This window comes from Berghia stephanieae, chromosome 5 (assembly GCF_034508935.2).
Source record: "Berghia stephanieae isolate SIO BIC M18660-M18661 chromosome 5, UCSD_Bste_1.3, whole genome shotgun sequence".
Taxonomy (NCBI): domain Eukaryota; kingdom Metazoa; phylum Mollusca; class Gastropoda; order Nudibranchia; family Aeolidiidae; genus Berghia; species Berghia stephanieae.
Window position 1 is genome coordinate 76,999,905 of NC_088364.1, and position 15,000 is coordinate 77,014,904.

At 36.0% G+C, this 15,000-nt stretch overlaps 1 protein-coding gene across 28 annotated transcripts in view; it reads left to right on the forward strand.

Moving 5' to 3' along the window:
• Positions 1-15,000, forward strand: part of LOC144973636 (myosin heavy chain, striated muscle-like) — a 52,423-nt gene that overhangs the window by 1,954 nt on the left and 35,469 nt on the right. For 10 of the 28 annotated variants that reach the window (XM_078916319.1, XM_078916328.1, XM_078916315.1 and 7 more), the window contains exons 2-6: positions 5,800-6,142; positions 7,183-7,326; positions 8,651-8,807; positions 10,820-10,847; positions 12,365-12,479. In XM_078916319.1, coding sequence (XP_078772445.1) covers positions 5,951-6,142; positions 7,183-7,326; positions 8,651-8,807; positions 10,820-10,847; positions 12,365-12,479 — 636 coding nt within the window. In that variant the 5' untranslated portion in view covers positions 5,800-5,950. Of the gene's footprint in view, positions 1-5,799; positions 6,143-7,182; positions 7,327-8,650; positions 8,808-10,819; positions 10,848-11,508; positions 11,633-12,364; positions 12,480-14,302; positions 14,396-14,926 lie in introns of all 28 variants that reach the window. The other 18 variants (XM_078916327.1, XM_078916318.1, XM_078916314.1 and 15 more) reach the window with 3 other exon arrangements.

The window sequence follows — 15,000 nt, forward strand, 5'->3', positions numbered from 1 at the left end:
CATTTTATACAATAAGCAAAGGTTACAACGCTTTTCTATAACATTCTTCCATCAATTTTACTGACTGACTCTGTTTTCCCTAAATTTTGGTGTCATGAGTGCTACTGTTTAAATCGTATAGACATGCAAACAAACAAACAAACATACTAACAAGCAAATTACTATTCAATACATTTAGGAATACTAACACAGACATATAATCATATCCAAAAAAAAAACAACAAAAAAACAAAAACATAAACCCCCCCCCCCAAAAAAAAAAAAAAAAAAAAAAAAAAAAAAAAAAAAAAAACCAACAAAAAAAACCTTTTTATATTATAGATGGATACATAACAAATAAACATAAAATCGTTTATCTCTTATTGCCCCCCCCCCCCCCCCCAACCCACCCATCCTATCTCCCTTTCACCTATACAACTTCATTCCCACCACGGAGTAGTTCATCATTTTTTTTTATTAATGTGTGTGCCTTTTTTATTTTTAATTTTTATTTACACTTTTGTGATTTGGATTTATCAATAATCAAGTTTTATTCTGAAGTGTGGTTTTGTTTTCAGCATTCTTTACCCACCATAGTAAAATATATTTAAAAATTACCTTGGTCAAGGGTACTTTATTATTCCGTAAGAATAATTTCTTTATTGTGTGGACTAATTATTTTTGCATGGATTCCGTGTGCTATAAGTGTGTGACCCATATTTCTATACGGATATATGTCAAGCCTAAAGTACTCAGGAGTAGACATGGATCTTATTGTTTGTATTATTAGATAATATTATATGAAACGAGTGAACTTGTTTTATTTATCATCGCTGTGTTATGATAAGAAAAAAGAAAAACGCCTTTAAGTGTGTGTTCTAATGTTGAATTGTGCGATATTAATCCAGTAGTCGCTACCCCCCACCCCCACACCCTCCCTCAAGCCGGTGCCAGACCGTGCCTGATATTCCGTGCGTGAGTACCTGTATCGGTACCTGTGCCTGCGTGTGTTATCACCCAAATATGGTAGGAGTGTGAGGTCATGCACATGCGCACTCGCGTGAATGAGGGGGTGGAAGATGATAGCGATGACATAACACATACATACTTACACATACACACATACACACACACACACATACACACATGCAAACACGCAATCACCTCCACCTCTACCTACACTCAACATCTCTCTCTCTCTCGCTCACACACACACACACACACACACATACACACATGCAAACATGCAATCACCTCCACCTATACTCAACATTTCGCTCACACACACACACACACACACACACACACACACACACACATTGCACTCCCATCCCAATTTATATTCTTTATGGACTTATGCCAGGAAAGAGTTAGAATTCCACCCAATCAGCAATATTGTCGAGTTTGTCTCTTTTCTTTCAAATCTCTTTGGTTATTTCCAATTTCAGGTCACTAAAAACTTAGGCTCAATTATTTTGCCTGATATCCAAACGCAATCATGGGCTAGGTGTAACACTGAGCTTTGAGTTTTTTGAGCTTTTTTTATATAGCGCAATATCCACTCAACGTGCTCAAAGCGCGCTTTACACTGTTGAAATAAACGATATTTTGAGTTGTTTAAATCTCTCCATACCAGCTATTTTTAGAATTTCCCTCGAAAATTCACTCCCACTCAACACAAGAATAGACTTTTTTTACTCAAACAAAAAGTAACAAGTGAGCTCTATAACACAGTGTTTAGTATTTATAGCTGTAATCAAAGCAATTCTTTGAATTTTGTAATGTACAAGAGAAATCAGAATGATAAAATTATCGGTTACATCGTAACGAATGTGTCGATTTTCCTATTGATGGTAAGGAGAGGGTTAATGGGTTGTCAGATCTGCAAATAAGTACACGTTGCTATAGACTTTATTTACTCACTCAGTCCTAGAGATTTTTGCTTCTTTTCAAAATTGGAAAAAAATGAGCATGTTCATAGATAGTTTTATTTAACTACCATTAACTTGTAAAAACTAAAGACACTAGCTTTGATACTACGCCTATAATTTGTCTCAGAAAAATGTAATAAATAGGCAAGGGGTAAAAGTAACCCGGATAAACCACGGATATAGTCGGTGTTAGGGTTTAGTGAGTTAAAAGTAGCAGTGGTATTTTAAAAAGCTATGGTTTCGAATAAAACAAACAATTGAATAACACAGGGGGGGGGGGGGGGGGGGGGGGGGAGAGAGAATTCATGTTCAACTGACAATGTTTTGAGACAACACAATCATAAACTTTGGAAGCCTTTTACTCTGTACTGGTTTGGGTTTCTCAGCACCTTCTCTTTACTATGTATGATTCTAGGCGCTCTAGTTCAGTTAATTCACATTTTCACTTTCATTGACACATAAACGATTTGCTAAGGGGAATAACTCATTAAATTTGATTTTATGACATGTACTCTGTTCCCTTTGATATTAATACTCGACAACGATGGGATAAACACAGATAATATTCGACACTCGAATGAAAACGAGAATTACTTGTATGGGTTAGATAGATAGATAAATAGATAGATAGATAGAAAGATAGATAGATAGATAGATAGATAGATAGATAGATAGATAGATAGATAGAGAGAGAGAGAGAGAGAGAGAGAGAGAGAGAGAGAGAGAGAGAGAGAGAGAGAGAGCAGAGAAGATAAGGGAGCAATTTGTTTAATCGGGTAAAAATGGATTTATAGCAATTTGAAGTATTTAACCAAATAGGAACTCTATGTTTGTAGTGTATCTACATACAATCAGGGTAACCAAGGTTCCAGTCCTACGTAGCCATCTCCTTTATTTTATTCAGCAAGAAGCCTAGCCTCTATAGCTAACTTTGTTGTGCTGCAATTCGGCTGTCGCATCGGTTAACTAGGCGCTTTTTCTGAGATAGATATTTATAAATTCGCTTAAGGATTAATAACGAGAAATTATTTATTTTACTTAGACATCAAACGAGTCGATAGTTTAGTCATACTCTCACAAAGGATTTCTTTACCATTTTGGTCAAAAACCGTTTACTTCAAATCTCTATCGATTCAAAAACATTAAAATTCTCAAACCTGGGACTTTTTAAGCTGAGAAATAACTCATAAGAACTTGGGTTCAAATCCCATCAACACCAACTATCATCTTTTCTCTGGAACGACTTTCTATCAAAAGATCATTATTTGATTTGATTCCGTTATTTGATCTCTCTCTCTCTCTATCTCTCTCTCTCTCTTTCTCTCTCTCTTCTCTCTTTATCTCTCTCTCTATCTCTCTCTTTCTCTCTCTCTTCTCTCTTCTCTCTCTTTCTCTCTTTCTCTCTCTTTTTTTCTCTCTCTCTCTCTTTCTCTCTCTCTCTCTTCTCTCTCTCTTTCTCTCTCTTTCTCTTTCTCTCTTTCTCTCTCTCTATCTCTCTCTATCTCTCTCTCTATCTCTCTCTCTCTTTCTCTCTCTTCTCTCTCTCTCTCTCTCTCTCTCTCTCTCTCTCTCTCTTTTTCTTTTCCGATCAACCTTCTCTCCTTTTTCAATTGATCTTCCTCCTCATTGTTTAGATCATACAGCGAATAACTCTCTTGAAATTTTCTCATCTTTTCTACAAAAAAAATTCTATTATCTATTTGATATCATATTGTTACTACAATCATTTGTTATTTCTACTAGACTCATTCTTTCTTATGCATAGACTATTTTGTTCAAATCATATTAATATTAAATATATAAAAAAAATAATAATAAATTAAATATACAAATAATAATTAATAAAATCATAAAATATATTAATAATAATTAAAATAAATAATAAAAAATAAATATGAGTATAATGATATTATAATAATACATAATGATATAAAAATCATATAATTATAATAATAATATATAATAATAAATAATAATAATAATAATAATAAAATAATACAAAAAAAAAATAAAATAATAAAAAAAAAAAAATAATGATAATGATAAAATGAATGAAATAAGTAAAATATAATAAAAATAAAATATAATATATAATATATAATAATAATATAATAATAATAATAATAATAATAAATATATAATAATAATAATATAATAATAAAATGAATAATAAATAATAATAATAAATAAAAAATAATAATAATAAAAAAGAAAAGAAAGAAGAAAGAAAAAAAGAGAAGAAGAAGAAGAAGAAGAAAAAGAAAGAAGAAGAAAAGAAGAAGAAGAGAAGAAGAAGAAGAGAAGAAAGAAAGAAAAGAAGAAGAAGAAGAAGAAGAAGAAGAAGAAGAAGAAGAAGAAGAAGAAGAAGAAGAAGAAGAAGAAGAAAAATATCTACCAAGAAATGATAGGGTTTTCCAATGGGGCTGGGTGGAATAAAAACTTTTAAATAGAGACTTACCTTTCCTTACCCCCATCCCCTTTCCCTCCAAAACGTGTTTCCCTTTCGTCGTCATTTCATAACAACAGCAAACCAAGTTCCTACTCATCACACAGGAACAAAAATTAAAACATTTTTCAACAAACACTGCAGTCTACCCTATTCTCATCATGTCGTGAAATTGAATTGATATCTACTTCTACTGTTCTACATTGACGACTCTGGAAAAAACACTCATTAAAAACAAATTGGCTAGAAAATTCGTCCTTCAACTTTCGATCGATCAAAATGACCCTTATCTTGAAGGCCAAAAACTCTCAAACAGTCGAGTTGAGAATGACAAAAATCTGGCCAAGAATTATAAAATGTAGTTTATCAGAGAACAGCAGAATTGGTATTTTGACGACCAGAACCATTGACTCCATCGAATAAGAGGACCCCTCAAAACTGTGATCCGTTTAGCCAATCTGGTGTTTTGTCCGAATGAACTAAAAAGTTTTAAAGAATGGGTTTGATTTTTAAATGAACAGAATTAGGCAGTTTAATTTATTGAAATATAGAACGAGAATTTACTCTTTTCAACTAAGCCATTTATTTTAATTCATTTTTTAATAAGTTCAGCTTAAAATTCAATTTTAAACTTGAGGTTCACCCCAGAATAGTACTGTTTTGATACGACGGATAACAAATGAGACTTTTTTGGCTTAGAATATGACTTCTTTGAACTCTCAAATTTAAGACCTTTGTTGCCAAATTAGAGATCATATACATAGATCGATGTCTGAAGGATAGCTTTCTCTACCAAATTACGATGAAAAAACAAAACAATCAAATAAAAAAAAATACCCCCTCCCCCCTACCCAACAAAACAAAACAAAAACAAAAGCACGTCGATCTTTGACCTTCCCTGCCTCCTCCTCAATTTTCTAAACCCACCTATCTGACTATCGAGGACGACACAAACTATAAACAATGAACAAGAAGGAAACAAAACAAAACAAAGCAAAAATGCCAACAACAAGAAAAACCATTCACTTCCTTTCATCGTGGTATTTTAAAGGATTGATTTACGTGCGCCTATGTGGTCTTGTGGTATGACACTCGCTTTCGGATCGGAAGGTCCTGGGTTCGAGTCTCGCGCTCGGCGCATAGTTGAGTCCTTGGAAAAGGCTCTTTACTCACTTTCTCCCACCGTATTCGGGTGTAAAATGAGTACCTGGCCGTTAATAGCGTTGTCTTTGTCCGAAAAATTGTAATATCGCCTAACAGGCGGCATGTCCCGTCTTACATGTTAAATGTTGCTATTGACCAGGGACCCATTGTAAAGCGCTTTGAGCACAATTAGTGGATATTGCGCTATATAAAGCTCAATTCTAACTTCGAATGAAGCAACTAAGCACAAAATATTTAACGTTTTATCTTTACTCAAAATGTTTCTTTGTCTTTCCCCAGGCTGTTCTGAAGCACGTATTTGTAGGTCTTGACCTAGAAGACCTCTGGCGATCGTCTCCGCCCTTTTGTCCAGTTTCGTCGTTTGCTAGAGAGACATCCGCCATAAGGCTTTCTATATTTATTAGAACAGCTCGACAGCAAAACACCAATCATGGATGTCAACGACCCCGATTTCCAATACTTGGTCGTAGATCGTAAGAAGTTGATGAAGGAACAAACCACCACGTTCGACGGTAAGAAGGCGTGCTGGGTTCCCAATGTTGAGAAGGGAGGTTTCTGGGCTGCTGAAATCCAGAGCACCAAGGGAGAGGAAATCACTGTCAAGATCAACGACACTAGTGAGGTAAGGACAAAAAGTATAATCTCGCAACTGGATACCAGCATTATCATGTATTAACCTTTTATCCACAGAATTCATTATTTTCTTCAACTGATTAAATTGACATCAGATTCTACGATTTTCACAAAAACAGAAGTAACAGGGGCGTACATTGTACTTTCAATGAAGACTAAGTCGCATGCTGTTACCTCTGTCTTGATGAAAACGATCAAATTTGTAATTCTAACAAAATTAGTAATGCAAAAACTGTGATGAGAACGAATGATATTCTCGCTGCTAATGAATTAATTTGAAGTGTAATAATTTTACTTAAAATTTAAAATAAATTATTAATAAGGATTGAAGTGTAAAAAAATCGGGGAAAATTTTCATAATATGATAAGTATTGTGTAATTTACACTGTCAAGACGATTTATTTGCCGTACAAGAATGTAACATACGAACATAAAATACTGGTAAACACTTACTTGAATACGTTACATCAGTTCTGGACCCTCGGTCTAACAACTCGAGAGCTTATGCCGCTACTGGCAAAATATATCAAAGGCGTTACGTTCTGTCGGTCATGTTTGACAAGCAGCCCCTAAATTTGAAAGAGACATGTAAAATACTCAACAGTCGTAACGTCACTTCATTCCTATTGACGCATGGTAACTTAGTAACATTGGCTCTAAACTATTGGAACAATGGCGGACGCCCGTATCAAATATTTCCCCGGCGAGCATAAAAGCGTATCCAGAGGGGAAAAACACATACATTTGATCATGTTTTGACTTTTACATGTTCTGATCACAAGGCATATGAAAAGTTCTAGCCAGCATGAAGAATAAAAAGTAATGATTTTCTTTGTTTAGAACCAAGATGGCCGCCGTTGCCGGGCGGCGTGACATTAGACTACTGAATCCAACTAAAGAGGGAGTACTATATTTGGTTTCTTTGAACAAAGTAAATTAGGAAATGATATAAAATGTCTTAGATTTTTTTAAACACTTTTCCATCGTTGACATGAAATAAACCAATGAAAATCATCCTCCTTTCCCTAGACGAAGACCTTCAAGAAGGACGACATCCAGCAGATGAACCCTCCCAAGTACGAGAAGATCGAGGATATGGCCAACATGACCTACCTCAACGAGGCCTCTGTCCTCTACAACTTGAAGTCCAGATACGTCGCTGGTCTCATCTACGTAAGTACATAGTTGGACGAGGCGGTGGTGGTGATAGTGTGTGTAGTGTGATGGTTGGAGTGATGGTGGTGGTGGTAGTAGTGGTGATGAGGCAAATTGTGGTATGGTAGTATGTTGGTAGTGATGGTGTATGTAGTGTGATGGTTGGAGTGATGGTGGTGGTGGTAGTAGTGGTGATGAGGCAAATTGTGGTATGGTAGTATGTTGGTAGTGATGGTGTATGTAGTGTGATGGTTGGAGTGATGGTGGTGGTGGTAGTAGTGGTGATGAGGCAAATTGTGGTATGATAGTATGTTGGTGGTGATGGTGTGTGAAATGTGATGGTTGTTGTGATGGTGGTGGTGGTAGTGGTGATGAGGCAAATTGTGGTATGATAGTATGTTGGTAGTGATGGTGTATGTAGTGTGATGGTTGTTGTGATGGTGGTGGTAGTAGTAGTGGTGATGAGGCAAATTGTGGTATGGTAGTATGTTGGTGGTGATGGTGTGTGAAGTGTGATGGTTGTAGTGATGGTGGTGGTGGTAGTGGTGATGAGGCAAATTGTGATATGGTAGTATGTTGGTGGTGATGGTGTGTGAAGTGTGATGGTTGTTGTGATGGTGGTGGTGGTGATGATGTGAGTGTAGTGTGATGATTGGAGTGATGGTGGTGGTGGTGATGGTGTGAGTGTAGTGTGATGGTTGTTGTGATGGTGGTGGTGTGATGAGTAGTGTGTGATGAGGCAGAATGTGGTATGGAGTGATGGTGTGGTGTAGTGATGGTGGGATTGTAATGGTTGTGGTGATGAGTCATAATCTTAGTATGATATGTTGTAGTATGTAGGATGATAAATGTTTGATGAGAACTACAAATCTAACGTATTAATCGAAAATAAAAACATAGATACAACTGAACAAAACTAAGATAAAGAAATAATGCGTTTCGGATGAAAGATAGAACAGCGAAATACATCATTATTTGTGTGTGTTACGCTGAAATCCCTACTATACATTAATTAATAATATGTATATGTTTTTCACATTAGATACCCAGACACCGTTGTTTCATTTTCAAAATTATTTCAACTAAATGCAGTCTTAAGGATTTTATTTTGTTTCTTTCCCTTTGCCCACGATTAATTATTTCAGATACCCAAAGGTAATATTTTGTCTTTCCCTTTGCCCACGGTTAATTATTTCAGAGACCCAAAGGTAATATTTTGTCTTTCCCTTTGCCCACGATTAATTATTTCAGAGACCCAAAGGTAATATTTTGTCTTTCCCGATTAATTATTTCAGAGACCCAAAGGTAATATTTTTTCTGATTTGTTCATAATATCTTTCAGACCTACTCTGGCCTGTTCTGCGTGGCTGTGAACCCCTACCGTCGTCTGCCTATCTACACCCAAAAGGTCATCGACGTGTACAGAGGCAAGAGGAAGGCTGAGATGCCGCCCCATCTCTTCTCCGTCTCTGACAACGCTTACCAGAACATGTTGCAGGGTGAGTAGCTGCTACTACCCTCACTATCAATCCATCTATCTATCTATCTGTCTTTCAGTTTGACTGTTTTTGTGTCTATCTATCTATCTATCTATCTATCTATCTATCTATCTATCTATCTATCTATCTATCTATCTATCTATCTATCTATCTATCTATCTATCTATCTATCTATCTATCTATCTATCTATCTATCTATCTATCTGTTTATCCATCTATCTATCCATTTATCTATCTATCGAATGCAACCAGCTTTAAATTGATAAACATCTTCTATCCTTAATCTCATCTCTCAGTTTTCCACTTTTAGTATGCCTCTCTCTCTCTCTCTCTCTCTCTCTCTCTCTCTCTCTCTCTCTCTCTCTCTCTTATCTATCTCTCTTTTTTTAAAACTTTCTTTCTCATCCTCCTCCTCCTCCTTGTCCTCCTTTTCCTCTTCCGTCTTTCCCTTCTTTTCTCTCTTTGGTATTCTTCTTTTCCTCCCATCTCCTTATTTTATCATCTCCGCCATCATCCTGTATTACTTTTGGCATAAAGCCATAGATTGCTTTCGAAAAGGGAAAATTAAGGATGAAATATTACGTTGGAAAATAGATGATGCAGCTTTTGTAAGCTAAAAGATGGTGCCAAAATCTTTTTCTTAATGACATCTCATAAAATAATTACTCAACCATACCTGGATGGAAATACTCACTACTTAACGTGATGGGGGGCGGGGAGGGGGGTGGGGGAGGAGGAGAGGGGAGAGAGTTGAAAACACAGCAGGAAAAGTTTACCTGCCTGAATTTGTTCTTGGTTTTAAAGAGGGGGAGGTGGGGGGGGGGGGGGGGGGGGCAGAAAAATGGCAGTTGTTTAGATTGTAATTCTAGATACGATGGAAAAAATCTCCCTATATAATATATAGATGAGTAATCTCGTGAATTTTGACTTTACATTTATATTTGCTGCTGCCCCGTAGCATGAAAATAATTCGTTGATGATGATAATGAATTCAATATAGGAAAATAAATGTCTTGATTTTATACTATCCAGCTGCTTTTAGGCTATAGTAATATTTGCCTGATTTTGTTTATCTTTCTAACGATATAAACAAATGTCATTAACATAGGATTTGTTATAATTACCTGTAACACGATCAGACGCGTCTATGCTCGATAGACATAAGCACACGGAATTAATTGTAAATACAGCACGCGGATAAACCAAAGTTTTAAAAAACCTTGGTGGAAGGTAAAAGAAATATTTGGGTAACTATTAAGTACACATAACCGCACAAAGAGGGGGGGGGGGGGCAGGCAGTCGGAGAGAGAGAGAGAGAGAGAGAGAGAGAGAGAGAGAGAGGGGGGGGGGAGGTAAGGGGGATTCCCTTCTTTTTTCGCTGATACATCCATATTAAAAGGTGTGCAAAAACGAAAATTTGTTTGAGGTAGACTTTTTATCACCTCTCATGTCATTGCCTTTCTTTAAAAAGAAAAGAAAAGGTTGCCATGGGCACATGAAAAAACACCTACATTAAACCTTAAACAGCAATAAAGATTAATGATAAGATACAGTGTTGACTAGAAAGGGAGGAGCAGGGGAGGAGGCAATGGTAGAGATGAGCAACGGGGGGAGGGGGGTGGAGGTTGGGCTTTGAAAGAGATACAATCACATGAGCAAATGGTATCAAATTCGAAATGAGAACTAACTTTTTACTGTGTTACCTTCAAATGAAAACAAAACATTTACTGGACCGGGGAAAGAAATAAATATGTATAATTAATCAATTGATAAATAAATGAATGAATGAATTATAAATGTTAAGTGTTGCTATTGGTCAGGGACCCATTGTAAAGCTCTTTGAGCCTTTGAGCACGTTTAGTGGATGTTGCACTTCATGAAAGCTGAAAACTCAATTTGCTTTCACCACTTAACATTTCTTTCTTTTTCTCATTTACAATTTTCTGCCATTTCAAAGTCTACGATTCTAAATAAAACTCATACATTTTTCTTTTCTTTTTTTCCTTATCCAGACCGTGAGAACCAGTCCATGTTGATCACGTGAGTACCTGTTTTATACACCCATATCTACCATCCGTTTTGTATGATGATCCATTAGTTGTACTATATATTATATATTATAAATATTATATTTTACAATATTCATTCATAATATAAATGTATATATTCCAGATTATAAAATTCGTTTAAACCATATTTATAAATAAATATCATCAATTGTACAGTCACTTTAGGACCATCTATTTTCAATTGCTTACCTAAGTCGTCCTTCAAATACCATCTATCCTATTTTACATTAACTCTATCATAATACTTATCTGATCCTTATTGTGGTCATAGTGATTCTAACTGTCAGGAAATCCAAACTTAATAAAATACAACATTCACATTTAAAAAAACTGTAAATACATTACCGTTTCCATGTGTCAATACCCCCTCCCCCTTTTTTTCCCGCCCAAGTGAAGAAGATCCCAAGCAGCTGGCATGCTGCAAAACCAAAAAGTCTGCTGTTCAAAAGAAAAACGTTCCAACGATTGTCTAGAAAGTTTGTTTAATTCTATAGATAAATAAATGTTTTAGACAAAGCCTCAAAAATTACATGAATAGATAGAAAATATGTCAATTCCTGAACGAGTAAAAGTCGATATCAAAATGAAATAATATTATAATATAACCCCACCTATTTCAAATTATAATTCAGTGGTGAGTCTGGTGCAGGCAAAACCGAAAGTACGAAAAAGGTGATTGGCTATTTCGCCCACGTGGCCGCTGATTTGACACGTGACAGGGATAAGCAGAAGCAGGCTGGTCTACATATCCTGCGTGTAAGTCTTGAGCTTGGTGCATTGTTGTGCTCGTGCACCATACACAAAAAAAAAATACACGTCATTGTAACGTTACGACACTAACTTGTCTTGCAGTGTCCACGGTGTGCAATTTTGGTCAGGCGTTGTGTTGCAAAATTGAGAACCGTATTTACTGTTGCAACTGGAATAAATAATATTTTCTTCTCTAAAGCATCATCGTTTTGTTTCAGATTTTAGCCATGGTAATTGAATGTTGGAATGATGACGTCATTATCTCATTATGCTTTGCGCATATGATATGATGTGATTATGTTTATATATGAAATGGCTGTTGTTGAATTGACGTATACGCAATGTCTCATGCTTCGGCGCTCTCTTTCTCTCTCTCTCTCTCTCTCTCTCTCTCTCTCTCTCTCTCTTTCTCTTTCTCTCTTTCTCTCTCGCTCTCTCGCTCGCTCATCTTTCTCTCATTCTCCCACTCTATTTCTCGCTGCAAAATTGCGTGTCAGCTCTTTTGACTTTTTGACTTCCAGGCTACACCAAAAGCTGGTCTCATATTCTCGCCTGCCCAGTTTCAAATGGCTGCCTACATATCGTCAAAGTATATCTATTGCAACTACGTGATATATCTGTAACAACACATGTGCCACTAACGCTTACTATACTCCTATAATATTGTCAGTGTATATCATTTTAGAGATAATAGTATGACATTTATATTGAACACTGAACGCTTTATATACTACCCAGTGGTGAATCCGGAGCCGGAAAGACCGAGAACACCAAGAAGGTAATCATGTACTTCGCCAATGTGGCCGCCGGCCAGTCCAAGAAGGAAGAGAAATCCGATGAAGAGAAGAAAAAGGTGACACGGAAAACCTTTAAGAGTGACCTACCCTCCTTAAACCCTACCCGAGTGATCCCTCCATACCTACCTACCTACTTAGTTATCTTCCCACTCTCCCAACACTTCCCTTTCAGCCCATAACACCTCAACCAAGTTACCAACCTACCAACCTAATTACCAATCAATCTACCCAACTCACCAATTTCAGTCAACTCTAGAAATCCTAAACAGTTTTCTTTTAACACACGTTTCCTTCCTTCCGGCATGAATTCCCAAATAGAATCCTTCGCAGAGTTGTTTCTTCGTAAAATTTGATTTTGATAAAATCAAATTTATCCACAAATAATATTTGTTGCACTCTTTGGATTTTACACTGGATACAAAATCTTGTAACAATAATCATATTTATTAGTTTTTAGTTTCCCAATGTGTAGATATAAATTTACTAGACTCAGTAAATAATCATCCGATAAGCCTTAAAGATTTCATTATAATATTATGAGTACATTAACACCTTCCCCAATCCTAACCAAATCATCCTACCCGTCCAACAATCCTACCAACCTCTGTGTGTTCCTACCTCAGCCCACCTTCAAAACCCCAATATGCTATTTACAAGGGAAAACATAACGATTCTTTGAAGTCTGATCAAATACAATAAATTCAATCATATATTCTATAAAATAGGATCCTCTAGTAGTCGAGACGCATGCGCTACTGTTTGACTAATCGTCTACTAATACATTAGAGTGAATTTCTAACATTTTAACTTTTTGCCGAAAAAAAAAATTCCTCAAGATTATATTATTATAGAATTCAAGCACGTGTCTTTTAATTGTAGCATTGTTTGTGAACGAAATGTGTCATATATAAAAATCTGCCCAGCATTGCGCATAATATATTTATCTATCTAGATTCGATTATGTTGTACATAAAGTGTAATTATCATAAAAGGTTTGTAAAGTATTACATAATATGAATTGTTACTTGATTAATTGCTTTAATGATTATATTACACTGATGATTTTGTATTTAGCTCATTGATATAATATATTATTAAAATTCATACTGATAATTGTTACCTTTTATCAATATTCTTTACAAATTGATCTTGTTGTTTAGCCAATGTTGATATTAATTCACCAATTTTTAAAATTATCATTTACTCATTATTCTTTTTTTCGTTTTTTCTCTCCTCTTCTTTTTCTCTTGTTTGTCTACCTTTATTTCCTTTGTTTATTTATCCTTTTGTTCATCGATTTGTCTCCCCTTCCTTTGTTACAATCCTTTGTATCAAAATACAATATTTGATTTCCTTTGTTTACACATTATACATCATTTCATTTTCTATATTTCTTTCATTCGGTTCCATCTTATTTTTATTATGATAAATTCCTATTATTTATTTTTGGCCCTTAAACGTTCATTATATAATTTTTAAATCTAAACAATTCCATGTTACATTTTACCTTATATTTATTTTATTTGATAAACATTCCATAATGATTGATATTGATAAATCCTTTCTTTTTCTGGTTACAAACAATTGTTAAATCGGTTGTCTTGAACATTATTGTCTCCATATTTCTCTCACTTCACTTTACTTTACATCTTCTTCTCAAACATGTATCCACAATCCCCCAAAATCAATCGCTTTCAAAACGGCTCAACCATTAAATAATAAATCCTTTAAAAACCTCATACGTCCATTCGCTCGTCAATGTCCACCTTGTCCATCGTCCATATTGTTTTGTTCTGTGTCGTCGCAAACCTCACCCCTCTGTACTCGTCCGTCCGCCTGTTTGTTACCCCTGCGCACCATGGCTACGTGAACACAATAGGGTTCTCTGGAGGACCAGATTGTCAAGGCCAACCCTGTACTTGAGGCTTACGGTAACGCCAAGACAACCCGTAACAACAACTCTTCTCGCTTCGTAAGTAAAAGCAACGTGAACCGCCACCTCTGCCTCAATCACAACCTCCACCACCACCACCAATTCCAACCCAAAGGCCAGGCGTCCCCGTCACAACCCAAGATTTTTACTTTGTGTCTGTGTTTTAAAAAGAAACCAATACTCCTCCACCCACCAACCTAAAACCACCGATCTACCAACAAACTTTTCCCTCAAAAACAATAAAATCTTGTACCGATGAGAGAGACTAACGTTTGTGTGTTTCCAACCGATTCCAGTATCCTCCCCTCAGAATATCTTCATCCCACACTCCAATCTCGTCTAAAGTGTATACCCGCCATACTCTTTAACTCTACATCCATCCTCTTTGGATCACTTACCAGAACACTAACTTTCTTTTATCCACACTATTTCGTTCTTCATAATCTTCACTTTATATTTTATTCCCCACTAAAAATTCTTACCAACCCAATCCAAACCCAACAAACCGCTGCCACACCCCAAAACTGATGTGTTCATTCCTGTTGTACCTCACGCCTCTGACTTAACTAGGGCTCTCTAGAAGACCAAATTGTCCAGGCCAACCCCGTTATGGAAGCCTATGGAAATGCCAAAACCACCCGTAA